The 20,232-nt window shown below is 37.7% G+C and overlaps 1 protein-coding gene and 1 pseudogene across 4 annotated transcripts in view; both read left to right on the top strand.

Annotated features, from left to right (window-relative positions):
* Positions 1-20,232, top strand: part of FERMT1 (FERM domain containing kindlin 1) — a 56,774-nt gene that overhangs the window by 24,439 nt on the left and 12,103 nt on the right. For all 4 annotated transcript variants that reach the window (XM_043884749.1, XM_043884748.1, XM_043884750.1 and 1 more), the window contains 3 exons: positions 6,655-6,762; positions 7,260-7,391; positions 8,926-8,975. In XM_043884749.1, the coding sequence (XP_043740684.1) occupies positions 6,655-6,762; positions 7,260-7,391; positions 8,926-8,975 (290 nt within the window). The remainder of the gene's footprint in view (positions 1-6,654; positions 6,763-7,259; positions 7,392-8,925; positions 8,976-20,232) is intronic.
* On the top strand, positions 13,448-15,608 carry LOC122682055 (annotated as a pseudogene).

Here is a 20,232-nt window from a genome sequence, read left to right as displayed (position 1 = left end):
TTAGGCTCACCTGGACTTTTTAAAGTCCAGCCTCTTTGAAAAATGTTCCTTTGTTATTAACTTCCTTGTTAGGAAGCAGACAAACTCTGTCCTTGAAAGATGTGTTTTCTACTTGGTACTGCACTCAGTCCTCAGGCCTGCAGTATGTGGTTTATAAGCAGCAGTCAAGTCTAACATCTTAGAGAAAAGTGCTGTCAAGGCAGGAGGTAATCAACCCGGGCCTTCCATACTTTATACATGTGTGTGTGTGTGTGTCTGTGTGTGTATGTGTGTGTATGTGTGTGTGTGTTAGTTGCTCAGTCATGTCCGACTCTTTGCAACCCCATGGACTGTAGCCCACCAGGCTCCTCTGTCCATGGAATTCTCCAGGCATGAATACTGGAGTGGGTTGCCATTTCCTTCTCCAGAGGATCTTCCCAACCAGGATCAAACCCAGGTCTCCTGCATTGCAGGTAGATTCTTTGCTGTCTAGGCCACAAGGGAAGCCTATGTAGATAGATAGATGCATATATATACACACATATATGTACACATTTGCATTTATTTTTTACAAAAATAATATAACAGTGTTTACAGAGTTCTATTAATTCTTTAAAGTTACATTGTCAAGGTCTATGCTTCAATATAATCATTTTATACTCTGGAGTAAAATGGGAATTTTAGGCCTAAAATTAGATTTAAGATTACTGAACAGAGGCCATATAGCAACACAGACGTGATAAATCTTGATCATCACATAACTAGAAATATGTTGCTTTTATCCTTATGCTGGGTCTTACACATCCCCCATGAATTAGTTTCATTTTAAGTAAAATGCAAAATAGTTCACTGAAGTAATCTCATTTTCATTACATTAGCACATATGCCAAATTATACTAACTGCATGATAATCTCTATGTATTGAGGCTATATTTTTAGCATGTACTCATATCTACTTCATTAAATACAGCATCCAGCCAGCAACCACAAAAAAAGGAATGCATGCTATACAGCAAAAAAGAGAACAACAACCTTCAGGATGGTGTCTCACAGGGTTTGTTGTTGTATTTTAGTCACTAAGTCATGTCTAACTCTTTCGCAACCCCATGGACTATAGCCCACCAGACTCCTCTATCCATGGGATTTCCCAGGCAAAAATACTGGAATGGGTTGCTATTTCCTTCTCCAGAAAAGGCACATCAGTTTTAGTAAGAGGCTTAAAAGATACTAAAAGTTGCTACCCAACTAACAGAGAATCTTGAATGATTAGATCAAAATAGTAATCCTCTCCTGGGAGCATGGAAACTATGGGAGGTAGGCTTTATTATTTTTTCATATTGTTGATTGGGGGAAGGAGAGAGAGGTCTGTTGAACTGACTAGATGGGGAAAAACAGGGATTTGAGCAATGGAGGTGGCAGAGGCCACATGCTTCGGTGATTTCTGTTTTCAATTAACCAGGAGACAAAGGAAATCAAGGGCCAAGGAGAGGGCAGCAGTAGCCAGTCTCTACCAGGGAAAAACGTGTTTCTGAATCACTGAAACCTCTGAAAGAGTTCTCAGGGAAAACCTTTTGGGGCCCCTGTTAGCAAACGAACCTGCAAAAGACCCAGGACCCTGTGCTCAGTGGGAATGTGAACAGTCCAAAGAGGGAAGTCCAGAGCTCTCTGGATGCAGCAGACCATCTGGAGTTCCTCAGCAAGAGCCAGGCCTGGCCCAGCCTGTTCTCCTGATGTCATTCTGGAAAAGTAGGCAACTCTTGTTAAGCAATACGTTCAAAGAATTGTTTTAGCAGACTTGGGATTGGAAAAGAGATAAGTAGTTTTAGGTGTGGAAGCACTTATTCAGTTTTTTAGATCTGTACTGACTGCATTTGAGAGAAAAGCCTTATTGGGTGATTTAATTTATTTTCACTAAGCAGACAGAGAAGGAGTGATAGGTAGACCAATAGATACATACATACATACAGATATATATAAATATGTATATGACAAATGACAGTTTATTAGCCCAATTCAGATTTTAGCAACTGCACATACTATTTAAATTGTGTGTGTCAGCTTGAATTAAGGGCAGGGGCCTTTTGTGGAGAGAGGGTTGGAAGTTGGTTGCCTGGTTTTTGGGTGTATGTGTGGTTTTTTCAGTTTTCATGTCTTTGGATGGTAGTATAATTGACATGCCATAAAATTCACCCATTGTAAGTGTACAGTGTAATTTTTAGTCAATTTACATAGTCGTGTAGCCATCACCACAATCTAGTTTTAAAACACTTGCATCACGCAAGAACGTTTCCAATCATACCCATTTGTGGTCAGTCTCTGTCCCCAGCCCCAGCCTGCACCTGATCTGCTTTCTGTCTTGAGTTTTGCCTTTTCTAGAAATTTCGCATATGGAATCATACAGTGTGTAGCTTGTGTCTGGATTCTTTCACTGGGCATGATGGCTTTGATGTGTATCAGTGTTTTTGCCAGAGTGATGTCCCATCATGTGGATGGATACATGTGGATACATTTTGTTCATTCATCTTCAGTTTGAGGGACATTCCAGTGTTTCTGGTTTGTGGCTGTTATGGATAATGCTGCCATGAATGTTTTCATGTGGGTCATGTTTCAGTTTGTTTTTGGAGGATTCTGGGGCAACCTCCTGAGGGTTTCCATGACACCTGGCAAAGTTAAGAAAACAAGGACAGACTTTCTTGAGATTGTTATTATTCCAGCCTCCTGAAAACCACACACTTGGATCTGCATTTGCCCTCCTTTCCAAGCAGTTTTAAAAGCAGTGAGAAGGAGGAAGCCTGCGGGCAGGTCACAGTCCCACTGGCCTGAGAGCAGCGCTGCTTCCCAGGCTTGCCTTACTGTGGATTTTGTCCTTCCTTGTCACTTTTTTCCCTACTGTGCATAAAGTTAATGCAAAAGGAAAAGTGGACTCATGCTAACCAACTGATGGTAAACCTGTTTACATACTCTGAATGTCTTTCTATTTCTCCGCCATATTTTCTTCAACATTTTTATCTTTTTTAAAGGATACAGTATAAACTCAATATGAAGGAAAAAAAAAGAAAATCAAACATAGGAGTTACTGTTTAATCGGAACAGAATTCCAGTTTTGCAAGATGAAATGAGTTCTGGAGTCAGATGGTGGTCAATGCGAGTGTACTTAATGCCACTGTGTACACTTAAAAATGGTTAAGATGGTAAATTTCATATGTATTTTTAAAAGGAATTTTTAAAAATCAAACATAAAAAGGAAGTAGTTACAGTAAAAATGGAAAGTAATCCTTTACCATGATCTTTCTCCCGAGAGGTAGCCATGGTTAACAGCTTAATGATTAACCATCCTTGCAGATTTTTTCACATACATTTATAAACATGTATTTGCTTTGTAGCTTGCTTCTTTTTACTTTATAATATATCAGCCATATTTTCATGTCAGCATATATGTGTCTGACTCACTTTTTTTAACTACTACAAAATAATCAAAGGAATACTAACACATATATATGGAATTTAGAAAGGTGATAACGATAACCCTATATGCAAAACAGAAAAAGAGACACAGAAATACAGAACAGACTTTTGAACTTTGTGGGAGAAGGTGAGGGTGGGATATTTCAAAAGAACAGCATGTATACTATCTATGGTGAAACAGATCACCAGCCCAGGTGGGATGCATGAGACAAGTGCTCCGGCCTGGTGCACTGGGAAGACCCAGAGGAATCGGGTGGAGAGGGAGGTGGGAGGGGGGATCGGGATTGGGAATACATGTAAATCCATGGCTGATTCATATCAATGTATGACAAAACCCACTGGAAAAAAAAAATAATAATAAAAAAAAATTTAAAAAAAGCAAATAGCAAAATACATACTCAATCATTTGCTGAAAAAAAAAAAATAATAAAAGAAAAGGCTAAACCATAGTTTATCAGGACCTGTGGGTTGCTTGAAATTTTTGCTCTTTCAAGAACTGAATATTCTTGTTCAAGTATTTTTGATGAATGCTTTGTATTTCTTTAGAATAGTAACCATGGACATGCTCATGAATGGGCAAAAAGACATTTAAAGATCCTGCCAAAGTGCTTCCTACTGACATATGTGTAAGTGCTAGTTTACACCACATACTCACCAACACCACACATTATCAGTACTTACAACCTAGATAAATCTGATAGGAAAATAGAAATTATGTCATCTGGTTTTAGTTTTAATTCTCTGATTATTAGTGAGGTTGAGCATATTTTCCAATGTTTATGTGGCCATTTTGGTTTCATCTGTGAATTGCCTGTTTATATATATTTGCCCCATATTTTATTGAATTCTTTATATTTTTCATATTGATTTATAGGAGCACTTATTTATTGCAAATGTTTTCTTTCAGTCTATATCTTGTCTTAACATATAATCTTCTCTAGGGTATTTTTTGCCGTTAAAAATGTTTAAATGATTTATACATGATTTAAATGATTTAAAAATGATTGTAAAGTCAGCCTTATGTGTCATAACCTAAAGGCTTCCTCTCTTGCTTAGAAAGGGCTTCCTCTCTGAAAGATAACAAAGTTTTCTATTGTGTTTCCTTCTAATAGCTTTGATTGTTATCTTTAGATTTTTAAATATAATATGCCTTTAGATATAAAATCATATACCGTGCATTTCACGTACCAACATTTCACTCATTTAAAATGTACAAGTCAGTGATTTTTAGTATATTCAGAGTTGTGCAACCATCACCACTGTGTAATTTCAGAGCATTTTCATCACCCCATCAAAAAACCTTATCACGCATTAGAAGTATCTTCCCATTTCCCTCCAATTCTCCCAGTCCTCAACAACCATCAGTCTACTTTCTACCTCTGTGGATTGGCCTGTTCTGGACATTTCATGTAAAAAGAATTATACAATATACAAAATACATGGTACTTTGGGACAGTTTCTTTCCTTTAGCATATTTTCAGGGTCCATCTGTATTGTAGCATGTATCAGTATTTTATTTCTTTTTATTGCCAAATAATATTCCATTATATGTATGTGCCACGTTTTATCATGGACATCTGAATTATTTCTGTTTTTTGGTGATTATGACTAATGCTGCTGTAACCATTCATGTACACATCTGGGGTTTTTTTCCTTTGACTTTTTTAAATTGTGCTAAAATATACAAAATATAACATTTGCCATTTTAATCATTTTTAGGTCTAAGTTCAGTGGCAAGAAGTATAGTCACAGTGTTGTGCAACTATCACCACTGTTTCCAGAACTGTTTCATCATCCTTTACAGAAATTCTATACACATTAAACAAAACTCCCCATTTTCTCCTTCCTCCAGCAGCTAGTAAACTCTATTCTACTTCCTGTCTGTATGAATTTGTCTGTTCTCAGCACTTCATCATATAAGTGGAGTCATACAATAGTTGTCTTTCTGTGTCTGTTTGTTTGCACTGAGTTTTCACTGATGTCTTCAAGATGCATATATGTTATAGCTTTTATCAGAATTCTTGTCCTTTTTAAGGCTGAATAATACTCATTGTATGTATATACTTCCTTTTGTTATTCATTCATCAATTGATAGATATTTTGGTTGTTTCTACTTTTTGGCTATTGTGAATAATGCAACTGTGAACATTGCAGTACAAATATCCATTCAAGTCCCTGTTTTCATTCTTTTTCAGTATATACTTATGAGTGAAATTGCTGGATCATATTCTATGTTCAACTTTTTGATGAACTGCCAAACTGTTTCTTATGGAGGCTGCACCGTTTTATATTCCCATGAGCAATGCATAAGGGTTCCAATTTCTCCACATTCTTAGCAACATTTGTTATTTTCTGTCTTTTAGGTTAGAGTGATCCTAGTGGATGTGAAGTGTGGTTTCGCATGCTTGGATTCTTTAATCTATCTGTATATTTTGGATGTGTAAGGCTCTGTGATTTTCTATCTTGTTTTCCAAATGGCTAGGCATTTTTAACACTATTATAGTGTTGAAAGAAAGTTTCTTTTGCTTATAAAATGCCATTTTATTTTATATTAAATTACATACCTTCATTAGGTCTGTTGCTAGATATTGCTTTATTGACATTTTGTCCATTGCCATAGCAATAACACACTATTTTAGTTGCTGCCACTTTATTATATGTTTCAATAACTGAGAGGAAAAGTATCTTCCCAACATTGCTGTTTTTCAAAATGTCCTTGGAGATATTTGAACATTGTCTTTTCCAGCCCAACTTGAATAGCTTGCATGAAGTTCCACTAAAAACCTGTGTCCTTGTCCACTGAAATACAGAGGGTGGGTGGTTAAGATTCTGCTTAGAATTACACAGAGTCTACAGATCAGCCTGGGGATTCCTTCTCCTTATTTTACTTACCACATAAACCATTCCCATTAGCTGTGTTTCCCACCAACAGAAGTATGATAACAAAGGGAAAATAATGAAGTCTAACTAAGATGGGTCAGTTTGGCCTCTTAAAGAAGCTCTGGGAAATATTTTGAGAAAGTTCTTAATTCATAAGTAAAATGAACTGGGGTAGTGGAAAAATAGAGGGGTTTCTTTCAGTTACCTGAGCTAAAATTTATTGCATCTGGTTAACCTCAGTTGACCTCAGTTATTCTAAAACTTTTGTATTATGGGATGTAAATATGCCCCATCACACACGCATATGCACATACCTGTTCTTTTCTCTAGTATGATGCTGTCCGAATAAACCAACTCTATGAACAAGCCAGGTGGGCCATTCTCTTAGAAGAAATTGACTGCACAGAGGAAGAAATGTTGATCTTTGCAGCACTGCAGGTATGAGAACGTTGGTACCTTCCTCTGGAAGGAAACAAAGAAAATTTGTTCTCCTTAAAGTTTCATTTTCTTTCTACTGATTTTTTCTTTGAAAAGGAGTTGAAATTTAGTGTAGTAAATTTAAGTTTAAAATATTCCTCATAAAAAAATAAAATAAAATATTCCTCATAACCAACCCATGTATAATCTTATAAGGCATCAGTCTTGCTATCCTCATTGCTTCCACACTCTAAGGTTAACCAGTGATGGAGAACAACTGAGTTGGAACATGACTAACCATAAAATAATTTACATTAAAATGTCATTTTCCAAAAAAAAAAAAAAAATTAAAAAAAAATAAAAAAACAAAATGAAAAGAACAAAAAAAAAAATACAAAAAAAAAAAAAAAAATGTCATTTTCCCTGCATACCCAGGAGATCTCCTTCCAGGAGATGTTCAGTATTTTCTTTCTTCATTTGTGTTTCTAATAGTCCTAAAAACTCTGTTTCTGTTGTAGTATCATATTAGCAAACTGTCGTTGTCCACTGAAATACAGGATTTTACAAATGAGTCTGAGGTTGACGAAGTAGAAGCAGCACTTTCTAATTTGGAAGTGACCCTGGAAGGCGGAAAAGCAGACAACACTTTGGTATGAATATTTCTGATAAGTCAGAATTGTGGCTTTGCTCTGATTGAGAAATATAAATGAGCTTTTTTATTATAAATAAGGGAATATTTTGTCTGATTTTGAAGAAAAGAAAATACTCTCTTCCTCGGACAAACTTAAACCTGACTAGCTTTTCTCGGATCAGCTCTGTAAGTGACTGTAAAGTATTTTTATCACTCCCAATGACAATTCTTTTGTATTATATTTCTTCTTAAAGATAAGCGAGCTTGGTATGAGGGAAAGACCAGTCCGGTCTCCATTTCACTAGAGTGGAACATGAAATTGGCCCTTTAACTGAAGTCTAGAAGAATGAAGTAGCTGTGAAAGTAGAGAGAATGCTTCTCAGATACAAAACCATGTGATCTGTTGACCTAGTCATGCATTTCTCTGGGCAAGACTGTACACTGTAAAAAGTTCCTGAACCCTTTTGACTTTAGGAAATGAAGAAAAACTCTCCAGTAAAACATAAAGTAATAACACTCCTGCTTCTTATCCAGCAAATGTGGCTGAACTGTCAGCTTTATAATTGCAGTGCCCTGCCTTGTTTGATTCATTCATTGGGAGCCAGCCTTTTGTTTAACTTCTTCAATCATTAGTTTAATCACATTGAATCAGAGAGGTAGATTCATTGTAATTGGGTATAAATAGTAATAGATGTAATGAGGCATTGTATTGTATTTAATGTGTGTTCTCTTATGATTAAATTCCTTAAAATAGGAAATTGGTATAATGCAAAAGCAACTACCTCATACAAATGAAATTCTCAGATTCTGTAGAGATCCAGGCCCTGAACCACATTTATGAAACCTGGGCCCCATGAAACTGGATTTCTCTTTTTTTACTTCCTCCACTAAATACTTACAATGGAAAAGTCATCCTTCTTAGAACAAATGGAAAATTCCCTCTCAACGCCCTCAATATTTTTATGTGATGCCAAACAATAGTCTTTTCAGTTTGAAAATAGGCACCAACCTATACCATAAAATGAACTTTGAACCAGATTCCTTCTGAGAATCAGTAGGATTCTATATATCAGTAAACTAGATATAGCTAGTCTTATACACTCTGATGTAAAAATTATGAAATATTTTGTTTGTACATAAAAGTAGTAGTTTCTAACTCAGATTTTTAAGTTGAATGATACTGTATGGTCAGTTTTTTGTCATCTTTTTTCGTTTGAGTAATATATGACACAGAAAGTGAAAAAATACAAAAATGTACAGCTTAACAAATCAGTATTAAATTATCAGCCAAGTTACCACCCAAATCAAGAAATAGAACTTCACCACTTACCCCCAGGATCCTCACAGGTGCCTAATCTCAGTCCCAGTCCTCTCCCACCCTACCCCTGAGGTCACTACTGGAAATGCAGCTCGTATGAATGAGGAAGTGAGTTTTTCATTTTATTTCATTTTAATTAATTCTTATGTAAATAGTTCCACGTGCCAGAGTGAGATAGAGTACCAGCACCACCTGTCTAATTACTGCTTGTCAAATGTTATCTGCTTTTCCTCAGGAGGACATTACTGATATCCCTAAACTTGCAGATAATCTCAGATTATTTAGGTAAGTTACCCTTGAAGAGGAAAGAAGTTACTCATAGCAAAATCTTGCAGCTAAAGAGTATAGGAGTTTAAATTGAACATCCATTAGGCAGGTTCATGGTTCAAAGGTAAGAGCACAAGCTTTGGCATCAGACAGATAATGGGTGGAGTCCTAGCTCCTTAGCACACAACAGCTGGATGATCTCAGGCATTGTTGTCATGTCTCTGAGCCTCAGTTTCCTGATCTATGAGGTGGGGATATATCTCCTCTTGGGCATGTTGGAAATATTAATTTAAATGATGTGTATGAAGCATTAAACATGGTTCCTGGCTCATTAAATGCTGGTATAGATATGGTTGGTATTGGTGATCGTGAACACATATGCCAGACTTTTACTGTCCACCTGCTCAGGGCTCTCATGCCATTTGAAGGCTCTTTTATGGTTTAAAAGCAAGTGGTCTCTAGAGCTTTGATCCCAGACTAATAGAGAGTTGGCTTCCCTGGTGGCTCAGAGAGTAAAGAATCTGCCTGCAATGCAAGAGACGTGGGTTCAATCCCTGGGTCAGGAAAATCCCCTGGAGAAGGGAGTGGCTACCTACTCCAATATTCTTGCCTGGAAAATTCCATGGACAGAGGAGTCTGATGGGCTACAATCCATGAGGTCGCAGAGTCAGACATGACTGAGTGACTAACACACGCATATACACACCTTAGTTTATCTACCTTCACCTGTTAAAGTATTTCTGATAAACCCCCCAGTCACCTCAGATGACTCTGAAACTGTTAAAAGGAATAGAAGTTTTTTACTTTCTTCATGAAGGACTGCCACATTTGTGATGGTGCCAAGGTGGGTTAGGATGAAAGGAGTAAGGTTCGTTTGAAGTTCTATCAGTTACTTTATGGTTTGTTGACTTTTCTTAACAAACTGACACTTCACTTAGTTGGCTTGAAAAGAAACACTGGTTGCTTTTGTTACCACAATTCAAAGAAAAACTTGGAAAGAATGAGCAATGAATCAGATATAAATGAAAAATAAGAGTCCAAAGGTAATAGTATTTGTCACTGGGTTTCTACAGGGTTTTTTAATGTGATCTTAGCAGATAGTCCATCTTAGCAGATGATCTTAACAATTGGGTCATTCATTTATCTTCTGTGGTGTAAATAGTTGTAACCATGCATATCATTACAGTCAAAATTACAGAAAAAAAATAACAATTTGAATTCACAAATCTATCTTTATAAATTATTAATTGTTCTTGAGAGAAATTTGGTTGCCATAGCTTCTGTAGAGAGCAAACTGAGCTCTTCACAGACCAAATGATGACAATATTCTTCCTATAAATGATAAACCCTAAAAAGGAGATGATATTCTGGAAGTAAGCCCCACATCCATATCACTTTAAAGTGACTTTTATGCTAAAACACACAATGTTGTTGTCATATTTGGCCAGTGGACACTTTGTCTACCAAAGTTCTCAATGCATTGAATGTAATATATAATATTGTTTCTGGAAGAAAAAAATGGAGGAGGAAGGGAGCAGGGAGAGTGGAGCTGATGACACAGAAAAGGAGAAGGGAAAGGAGGAAGGAGGTTGGAGGGTATACCTCTGCTGCTGGTGGGTGTGTGACCCTTATAGGCCATTCTTTTCTCTGGGCCTCCTGTCCTCAACGGAAGAGCATTGAACTAGCCCTTTGGTTTTAAATTTTTTTCTTTGACAGTGAAGCTCCTTTTTCTTTCCTAAACCACATCTATTGAACCCACATGTAAATAATGAACTTCTCTTCCTAGCAATGTGGTATCTGATCTGATGCAAATCTCAATCTTGCTTGCCTATACAAAATTGATCTTGAAGTGAGACTGGGAAGTCACAAGTGAGACTTCCTCAGATTGTAGGGAATGAAGAGGGAACCAGTTCTATTAGGTTGGTGCAAAAGTAAATGTGGTTTTGTATTGTTGAACTTTGCCATTTGATATTGGAATACATGCTTAAATAAATGTGGTTATGTTATATATCATTTTAATGCCTATTTCTTGCTTTGTTTTTTCTGCTAGTGACATTACTTGCTGTGTATTTTACATTCATTCTAGACTATGGAAATGATATTAGACAAAAAGCAAATTCAAGCAATTTTCTTATTCAAGTTCAGAATGGGTCATAAAACAGCAGAGATGGTGCATAAAACCTGCAATAATGCGTTTGGCCCAGGAACTGCTAATGAATGTACAGTGGCAGTTCAAGAAGTGTTGCAAAGGAGATGAGAGACTTGAAGATGAGGAGCGTAGTGGCTGGCCATCCAAAGTTGACAGCAACCAACTGAGAGCAATCATCAAAGCTGATCCTCTTACAACTGCAGGAGAATTTGCCAAAGAATTCAGCATCGACCATTCTACAATCGTTTAGCATTTGAAACAAATTGGAAAGGTGAAAAGGCTTGATAGGTAGGTGCCTCATGAACTGACCAAAAATTTTAAAAATTATCATTTTGAAATGTCGTCTTCTCTTATACTATACAACAGCAACCAACCATTTCTCAATTGGATTGTGACATGCGAGAAAAAAGTGGATTTTATATGATGACCAGTAACAACCAGCTCAGTAGTTGAACCAAGAAGATGCCCCAAAGCACTTCCCAAAGCCAAACTTGGACCAAAAAAATGTCATGATCACTCTTTGGTGATCTGCTGCCAGCCTGATCCACTACAGCTTTCTGAATCCCAGCAAAATCATTACATCTGAGAAGTGTGCTCAGCAAATCAATGAGATGCACCAAAAACTGCAACACCTGCAGCTGGCATTGGTCAACAGAAAGGGCCCAGTCCTTCACACCTAACCACATTGCATGTCACACAACCAATGCTTCAAAAGTTGAACAAATTGGGCTACATACAAAGTTTTGCCTCATCCGTCATATTCACCTGACCTCTTGCCAAGCTTGGACTACCACTTCTTCAAGCATCTCAACAACTTTTTGCAGGGAAAATGCTTCCACAACCAGCAGGAGGCAGAAAATGCTTTCCAAGAGTTCATCAAATTTCAAAGCACAGACTTTTTATGCTACAGGAAAAAACAAACATTTCTCGCTAGCAAAAATGTGTTGATTGTAATGGTTCCCAGTTTGATTACTAAAGATGTGTTTGAGCCTGGTTAAGATGATTTAAAATTCACAATCCAAAACAGCAATTACATTTGCACCAACCTAATACAGATGCTGGAGAAGGAAATGGCAATCCACTCCAGAATTCTTGCCTGGAAAATCCCATTGACAGAGGAGCCTGGCAGGCTACAGTCCATGGGGTTGCAAGAGTCAGACATGACTTAGCAACTAAACCACCACCATACCTGAATGGTGGTTTTCCCTCCCTTTCCCTAATACAAATGAAGGGCTGGGGTTGCCTCCTGTGAGAAAGTGAGCCAGGACTGAAGCCACTGCCTAAAGGCAGAAACTCGTAAGAGCTGCCTTCTCTGCTTAACCAGGAATAGAAAAACTGCCCATCAGTGGAAGGAAGAGTAAGTTCATCTTTGCATGGAGTTCTGTGTGGGGAAATGCGATGTCCTTTGAAAAATAAGAGCCATGGTCTGTGCCACACACAGATGTAGATCTAAATTTAAATGTCTTATATGATAAAAGAATTCTGAAAAATAAAACATACTGGTCCAAAACCACAAAAGCTATGAAACCCTGGCAAATGTAATTGCAAAAATACCTAGAGAGCTACAGAGAAAGTAAACCCCCTCAAATAAACAAACAAATAAAAACCTTCCCAATACAAATTGCTAACCATGTGAGTTCATGAACTGCCATAAAGAAAGGTCAGTAGGCCCAATAAATAAGAGGATTAGATAGTAGAACAATCTGAAGAAACCATAAAATGAGTATGTTAAGAATCATTAAGTATACTGAAAGGTTTAATTAAATAAAATTCTAGAAACTCTAGAAAAGAAAAATATAGAAATTGAAAATTGAATACATGTGTTAAACATCAAGTTCAAAACACAGCTAATGAAATCCCCTGTCAGTCCAGTGTTTAGGACTCAGATTTCACTGCCAAGGGCCCAGGTCCATTCCCTAGTCAGGGAACTAAGATCTCACAAGCGCACAGCATGGCCAAAAATTTAAAAAAAGTTAAGGAGAGGACTTAGAAAGATAAAAGTGGAAGATGTGATATAGGTAGAATAAGAGGGTTCAACTAGAAGTTTAAGAAGGAAAAAAGGGTGGAGAAGCAAGCTTTCAAAAGAGAATACTCCTGGACTTGCCTGGTGGTACAGTGGATAAGAATCTGCCTGCCGTTGTAGGAGACACAGGTTCGATCCCTGATCTGGGAAGATTCCACATGCTGCAGAGTAACTAAGCCTGTGAGTCATAACTACTGAAGCCCATGAACAGCCAAATAAATAAATAAAAAGTCAACAAATGAGAAACTCTCAGGTTAAGAGGATTAAACTGCAGAGATTGAACTTTGCGGCTCTGCCTTTCTCTGAGCATTCCTTGAAATGGCATAGGCAAATTACAGGAAGACTTTCTTTGAAGGGCCATTAGATGAAGAAAATGTGATTCTTATATTGTATCCAGTTAATGAGGTAATCATCCAGTAATGATTCTTACATTGTATCCAGTTCCATCAAGTAGAACCAGGTGTTTCCTCAACTTCAGAAGTCAAAGAGGAGGTATTGAATACAAATGATCAAGTTCCTCCTCCTCAAATGAGCTTGAGGAAGCTTGTGCGAGCTCTAGCTTTAGAGGATCAGTTTGTCCCTTGCCGACCACATTGCCTCCAATTAACGACGTGAGTCGGGACACTGTGGTACTGGTGCCAACAACTTAAGTTGAGTACCGATGGCCAGAAAATAGAAGTTTATCAGAGACTCCAAGAACACGCTTATCCTGAAAAAGATGAGTATATTCCCAAATCATCACGGGAGGCCCAAGTGCACTCATGTTCAAGGAAATACAACATGGTGACCAAGAGAGGAAGTACACAGAAAAGAAAGATGAGTGAGAGTGAGGAAAAGACTGCCATGGTTGAGGTGGTAACTTCAGCTCGGGTAGCCAGGCTGGCAGCATGGTCAAGAACTGCTGCAAGGGCTGTTCAGCCGAAGGCTGTGAATTCGTGTGCCCGTCTTACCTCTCAGTCCTTTCTGCCCCAAGCCTCAGGCATCCGGTGTTTTGTGGTCTGCGGCAGACCACTGTTGGCAGACACAGAAGGTTGGGTTCACCTGTGGTTCCAAGCAGGTCAGACCTGGGTTCCCAACACCCCCAGGAGGATGACCTCTCTCTTCATGTTACGTGCCTGCACTTTCCCACCCCCAGACCTGGACGATAGCATGTTATGCCCTGAATGTGTTAAGAGGAATGAGAAGATTATGAAAAGATTAATCGCAATGGGGAGGAGGAAGAAACCTGGTTTGGATACATCATCATCATTGCTTTTAAATGGGCCAGGTCTTAAAACAGAATAAGTGATTACCAGAGGGGAAGGAGTGGGAAGTGGGGAAATGGGTGATAGGGGTAGTTTTAAGGTAATCACAGTAACTAGATTTTAGTAGTATCGAATATCGAATTACTGTGTTGTATATCTGTAGTGGTGTGTGCATGTTTGTGTGTGTGTGTGTGTGTGTGTGCTCAATCGCTGTTGTTCAGTTGAGCTTCATTTATTGGGACCCCATGGGCTGCAGTCTGACAGGCTTTGCTGTCCATGGAATTTTCGAGGCAAGAATACTGGTGGAGGACTTGCCATTTCCTTCTCCAGGGGAAACTTCCTGACCCAGGGATCAAACCTGCGTCTCCTGCATTGGCAGGAGGATTCTTTACCACTGTGCCATCTGGGAAGCCCTGAACATCTGTAACGAAATGTTATATACTGGTTTTGCCTCAACTTTTTAAAATGTTAGAATTCACCACTGGAGCCATCTTTTTTTTTGCTTGTTGAGAAGTTTTTGATTACTGTTTCAATCTCCTTACTAGTGATCAGGGGGAAAAGGATAAATGGTGGAGAGCCCACAGTTAAAGTGACTCACATCACAATAATTGCTATGCTCTGTCCTCACCATCCTCAGTGTGGCCTGGTGCCTTAAGTACAGATGGGAATGTCTGTGTTCTGTACTTGAGGTTTACCTGAAAATGACTGTTACTAGCTGTGTATTGATAGAATGCAATTTGGTTTTGTTTTAGTTAATAGATTTTTTTTTAGCAGTTTTAGGCTTCATGCTGAATATTCCATTGTCTGGATGTACCATAATTTATCCATTCATATCTTGAAGGCCACCTTGGTTGCTTCCAAGTTTTGGCAATTATGAATAAAGCTGCTACAAACAAACTAAAAAGCCTATAAATAAGGCAAAAATCACTTATAAAAAAAGAGAATGCTTGAGAGTTTTTCGTAATTGTTGACAAAATCCTTAAATTCAGAAATCTCAAATCCCAACAAAATAAATCAATATAAATATACATCTTGATATGGCCAAACATTGGTAAGAGAAAGTTTTTAAAGTCAGAGAGAAAAGATAGATTTCCTACAAAAGGAAAATAGGGGCAGCAGATATCTTGTTGGCTGGAAGATATTTTGAAAGGACTAAGGAAAGATAAAGGCTTTCCAGGTGGCACTAGTGGTAAAGAACCAGCCTGCCAATGCAGGAGACATGAAAGATGCAGGTTTGATCCTTGGTCGGGAATATCCCCTGGAGGAGGACATGGTCACCCATTCCAGTATTCTTGCCTGGAGAATCCCATGGACAGAGGAGTCTGGCAGGCTATCATCCATGAGTGTGTGCTCAGTCACTTCAGTCATGTCCAATTCTTTGCAACCCTATGGCTTCTCTGTCCATGGGATTCTCCAGGCAAGAATACTGGAATGGGTGGCCATGCCCTCCTCCAGGGGATTTTCCTGACCCAGGTCCATGGGGTCGCAGAGTCAGACATGACTGAAGCGACTTACCATACAGCACACAAGAGAAGATAAGTCAATCTAGAACTTTATGCCCAATCTCTTCAAAATTTTACTTGCTACAAACCCTTAAATATAAATCAGGCAAGACACAATCCTAATAGTCAATTATATGTTTAATAAAAACAATAATTTATTCCCAAACTGTGAGGTATAACCACTGTTGGAGAAACTGCTTTGGAATAAATGGATCCACAGCAAGGTTATAGCTGAGAGGTTATACATAAAATTCATTCATGGAGTTAGTCACAGTCAACTTCAAGTGAAGTTCCAATCAGACATACACAATGTGCTATAGAAAACTGAGAGTTTGATTCAATTTATAAATGAGACTCTTTACAGTACTTTTAAAAAGATGGAAGGTGACCATGAATATCTTTGGTCCTGCTTTAAGGCTCACTGGTTATCACATGCAAAATTACCTATAAGTGTTATACTTAAAAAAAAAAGTGTTCCAAATCTGTGACTTTTCTGTGATGATAACTGGCCATTGATGGTGAGTCTCCAGATACTTTAAAAAAATAAATACACTTAATCTGTAATTTTTTAAAGGTGATTGTAAAATGAGTGAGTATGGAACCAGATTTTGAAAGATGTTAATGCTATGAAGAGAACATTTTGAGAGTTATTTGGAAATGTTTCCATTGCCACTGTGTTGCCAGTAATGATCCTGCCTATTAAAACAGTATTATCTGCTCACCCTAAAACTTGGAAACAGAACTTTTCTGTGTTAAACAACATCCAAGTTGAGTGATAGTGTATTTGAAACACACTTATTAAAAATACTAAATTACAACATATCCTGATTAATTTGCATAAGTGAGTGATTGACATCAAGGAATATGAAAATTAGTAGCCTTGCTTCAACAAAAACCTTCACAAACAGATAGACGGCATCAAAATATGAATATTGTAATTAGTAAACACAGCCAACAGTGTGGTTCCTCCACTGGGGTTTGTACAACCTCCCTTCTTGAAACAAAATGAACTTTTCATATATCATTTTCAATAACTGTGAATACGTTAGGAAGTAGGTACTCAAAATATTTTAAAGATAGATTATGCCCAGATTTATTTTGGAGATTATGGGGCAAACTAGGAAACCATGTTAGAAAAGCTTACCTAAATTGCAGACACCTGTGCCCTAAACTGAACCTGCTGAATAGGACTCTCTGGGAATGGATCCAGGCTTATATATCTCCAATAAGTTCCCTTCCATGTCTTATGAACACCAGAGTTTGAGAACCATTTTTCTAGAAAATAAAGTCCAACTTCTTAGCCATACATCTAGAGGCCCACAGTGGCCCCAGCCTGCTTGCTGTTCTTGTCTTCATCAGCCCTGACATGGAAATGACGTAGTTTCAGAGACTGCCCCTCTGCCCATTTCCATGGCTCAACCCAGCACCCAGCATAAGGAAGATGTCCAGGAAGTGTTGACTCAACTTCTACCAGCAAGGTGCCCAACTCTGACTCACCTCTGCATTCTGGACATGCAGTTGCCTGCACTTTTCTTTTTGAAATTTCTTTTCTGTTCCTCCCATCAAATGCTTATTGATCCTTCATTCTGAGTTTAAACATTGTGTCCTCTGTTACAACTCCTATATCCTTGTTGTGTGACTTACCACATTTTTTTATATTTATTTAGTTACACATTTCCCTCTTTAAAAGGGAAGCTCCATGAGGATTTGAGACTATCTCATTCTTTTTTCTTTTATTTCTCTCTGTCATTCTTCAGGTAAAATTTATGGATTACTTTTTCATTTATTTTTATTGAGGTAACACTGATTTATAACATTATGTGATTTTCATATATACATCATTATATTTCTACTTCTGTGTACCCTACAGTGTGCTCACCACCAAAAGTTAGTTTCCATCTATCACCGTGGGCTTCCCCGGTGGCTCAGTGGTAAAGAATCTGCCTGCATTGCAGGAGACGCAGGTTCAGTCCCTGGGTCCAGAAGATCCCTTGGAGAAGGAAATGACAACCCACTGCAGTATACTTCCTGGAGAATCCCATTACAGAGGAGCCTGGTGGGCCACAGTCTATGGGGTCACAAGGGTCAGACACAATTTAAACAACTAAACCACAACCCACCACCACCATATAGTTTATTCCTTTAACCCATTGTGCCCCCCTTCCCCCAACCCTCCCTTTCTAGTAACTACTACTCTCATTTCTATATCTATGTGTTTGTTTTGGTTTATTCATTTATTTTGTCTGTTTTTAATTAGTTTTTTGTATTCCACACATGAATTAAATCATGCTGTATTTATCTTCCTCTGTATGACTTATTGCACTTAATATAGTACCCTCAAAGTCCATGACAAATGACAAAATTTCACTCTATTTTGTGGCTAATATTTCATTGTGAATATATATATTGAAAATATACATATATATTCATATACATGTTCATATCATATCTTCTTTATTCATTTATTGATGGACAGTCTGGTTGTTTCCATATCTTGGCTATAGTAAATAATGCCACATTGAACATAGGTGTGCGTATGTCTTTTTAAATTAGTGTTTTCATATTCTTTGGATAAATACAGAAATGAAATTGCTGAGTTATATAGTAGTTCTATTCTTAATTTTTTGAGGAATCTCCATATTGTTTTCCATGGTGGCTATATCAACTTACATTACCACCAACAGTGTGTGAGAGTTCTCTTTTCTCCATAATCTCACCAACACTTGTTATTTCTAGTATTTTTTATACTAGCCAGTCTAACAAGCATGAAGTGATTTTAACCTTGTGGCTTTGATTTACATTTCCCTAATAATTAGTGATATTGAACATCTTTCCATGTACCTATTGGTCACCTGTATGTCTTTGGAAAAGTGGCTGTTCATCTCCTCTGCTCAGTCTTTAATTGGGTTGTTTGTTTTTTGTTATTGTTGAATTATATGAGCTCTTTATATATTTTGGATATATATATATGCTTTATTGAATGTATCATTTGCAAATATCTTCTTCCATTCTCTAGCTTGTCTGTTCATTTTGTTGATGGTTTCCTTTGCTGTCCAGAATCTTCCTAGATTTATATAATCCAATTTTTAAAACTTGCTTTTATTTCCCTTGCTTGAGGAGACTTAGCTAGAAAGATATTGCTAAGACCAATGTCTAAGCAATGTTGGCAAACATAGGTGTAATGCCTACATTTTCTTCTTCTAGGAGTTTTATGGTTTCAAGGTTTACATTCAAGTCTTTAATCCATTTTGAGTTGTTTTTTGTGTATGGTATAAGATAATAAGTTTCCCAAGTGGCTCAGTGGTAAAGAATCCACGTGCCAATACAAGAGACGTGGGTTCAATCCCTGGGTTGGCAAGATCCTCTGGATAAGGAAATGATAACCCCCTCCAGTATTCTGGCCTGGAAAATCCCATGGACAGAGGAAAATCCATGGATAAATCCCATGGATTGACAGGCTACAGTCCATGGGGTCACGAAAGAGTCGGACATGACTTAGCAACTAAACAACAACAATAAGATAGTGATCTCGTTTCATTTTTTTGCCTGTAATAGTCCAGTTTTTCCAGCACCATTTATTGAAGAGACTATCCTTTCCCCATTGTATGTGCTTTTGCTCCTTTATCCAAATTAATTGTCCATATGTGCATGGGTTTTTCTGCCTATACCATGCTGTTTTGACTACTGTGGCTTTGTGATATAGTTTAAAATCAGGGAGTGTGATACCTCCAGCTTTGTCCCCTCACCCCCATCAGGATTACTTTGGCTATTCAGAGTTTTTTGTGGTTCCATATAGACTTTAGAAATTTTTACTCTATATCTGTGAAAAACATTCTTGGGATTTTGATAGGGATTGCATTGAATCTGCAAATTGCTTTAGGTAATATGAACATTTTAATTATGTTAATTCTTCCAGTCCTTGAACTTGGAGTATCTTCCCATTTATCTGTGTCTTCTCCAGTTTCTTTCAACAGTGTCATATATTTTCCAGTGTACAAGGACTTGCGTACATCATTCCCCATTCTGATACCTTCTCCACTCTTCTTTCCCTGACTTTCCTCAGTCTCTGGAACATGGAATAAGAGTTTGGGGATGTGTGAAAGCAGTTGAGGATGAACCAACCTGGAAGAAGATAGTATAAAGAGTTTAAAATCTTTTGATACTATTCAAGTCCAATTAAAATGGAGAAACAGTTTCATTCTTAATTCTGACTAGAAATATTTAGATACCTGAGACTAAACCGAGACTTCACTATATTTTGTTTGTAGGCTGTGTCCTTAGATTTTATTTTGAAAACATTGTTAACTTTGGAAAATCTGATTCTTAGACAGGTACCTTTTACATATGTCCCTTAAAA

This window comes from Cervus elaphus, chromosome 23 (genome assembly GCF_910594005.1).
Source record: "Cervus elaphus chromosome 23, mCerEla1.1, whole genome shotgun sequence".
Classification (NCBI taxonomy): domain Eukaryota; kingdom Metazoa; phylum Chordata; class Mammalia; order Artiodactyla; family Cervidae; genus Cervus; species Cervus elaphus.
This window is presented reverse-complemented; position numbering and strand designations above follow the sequence as displayed.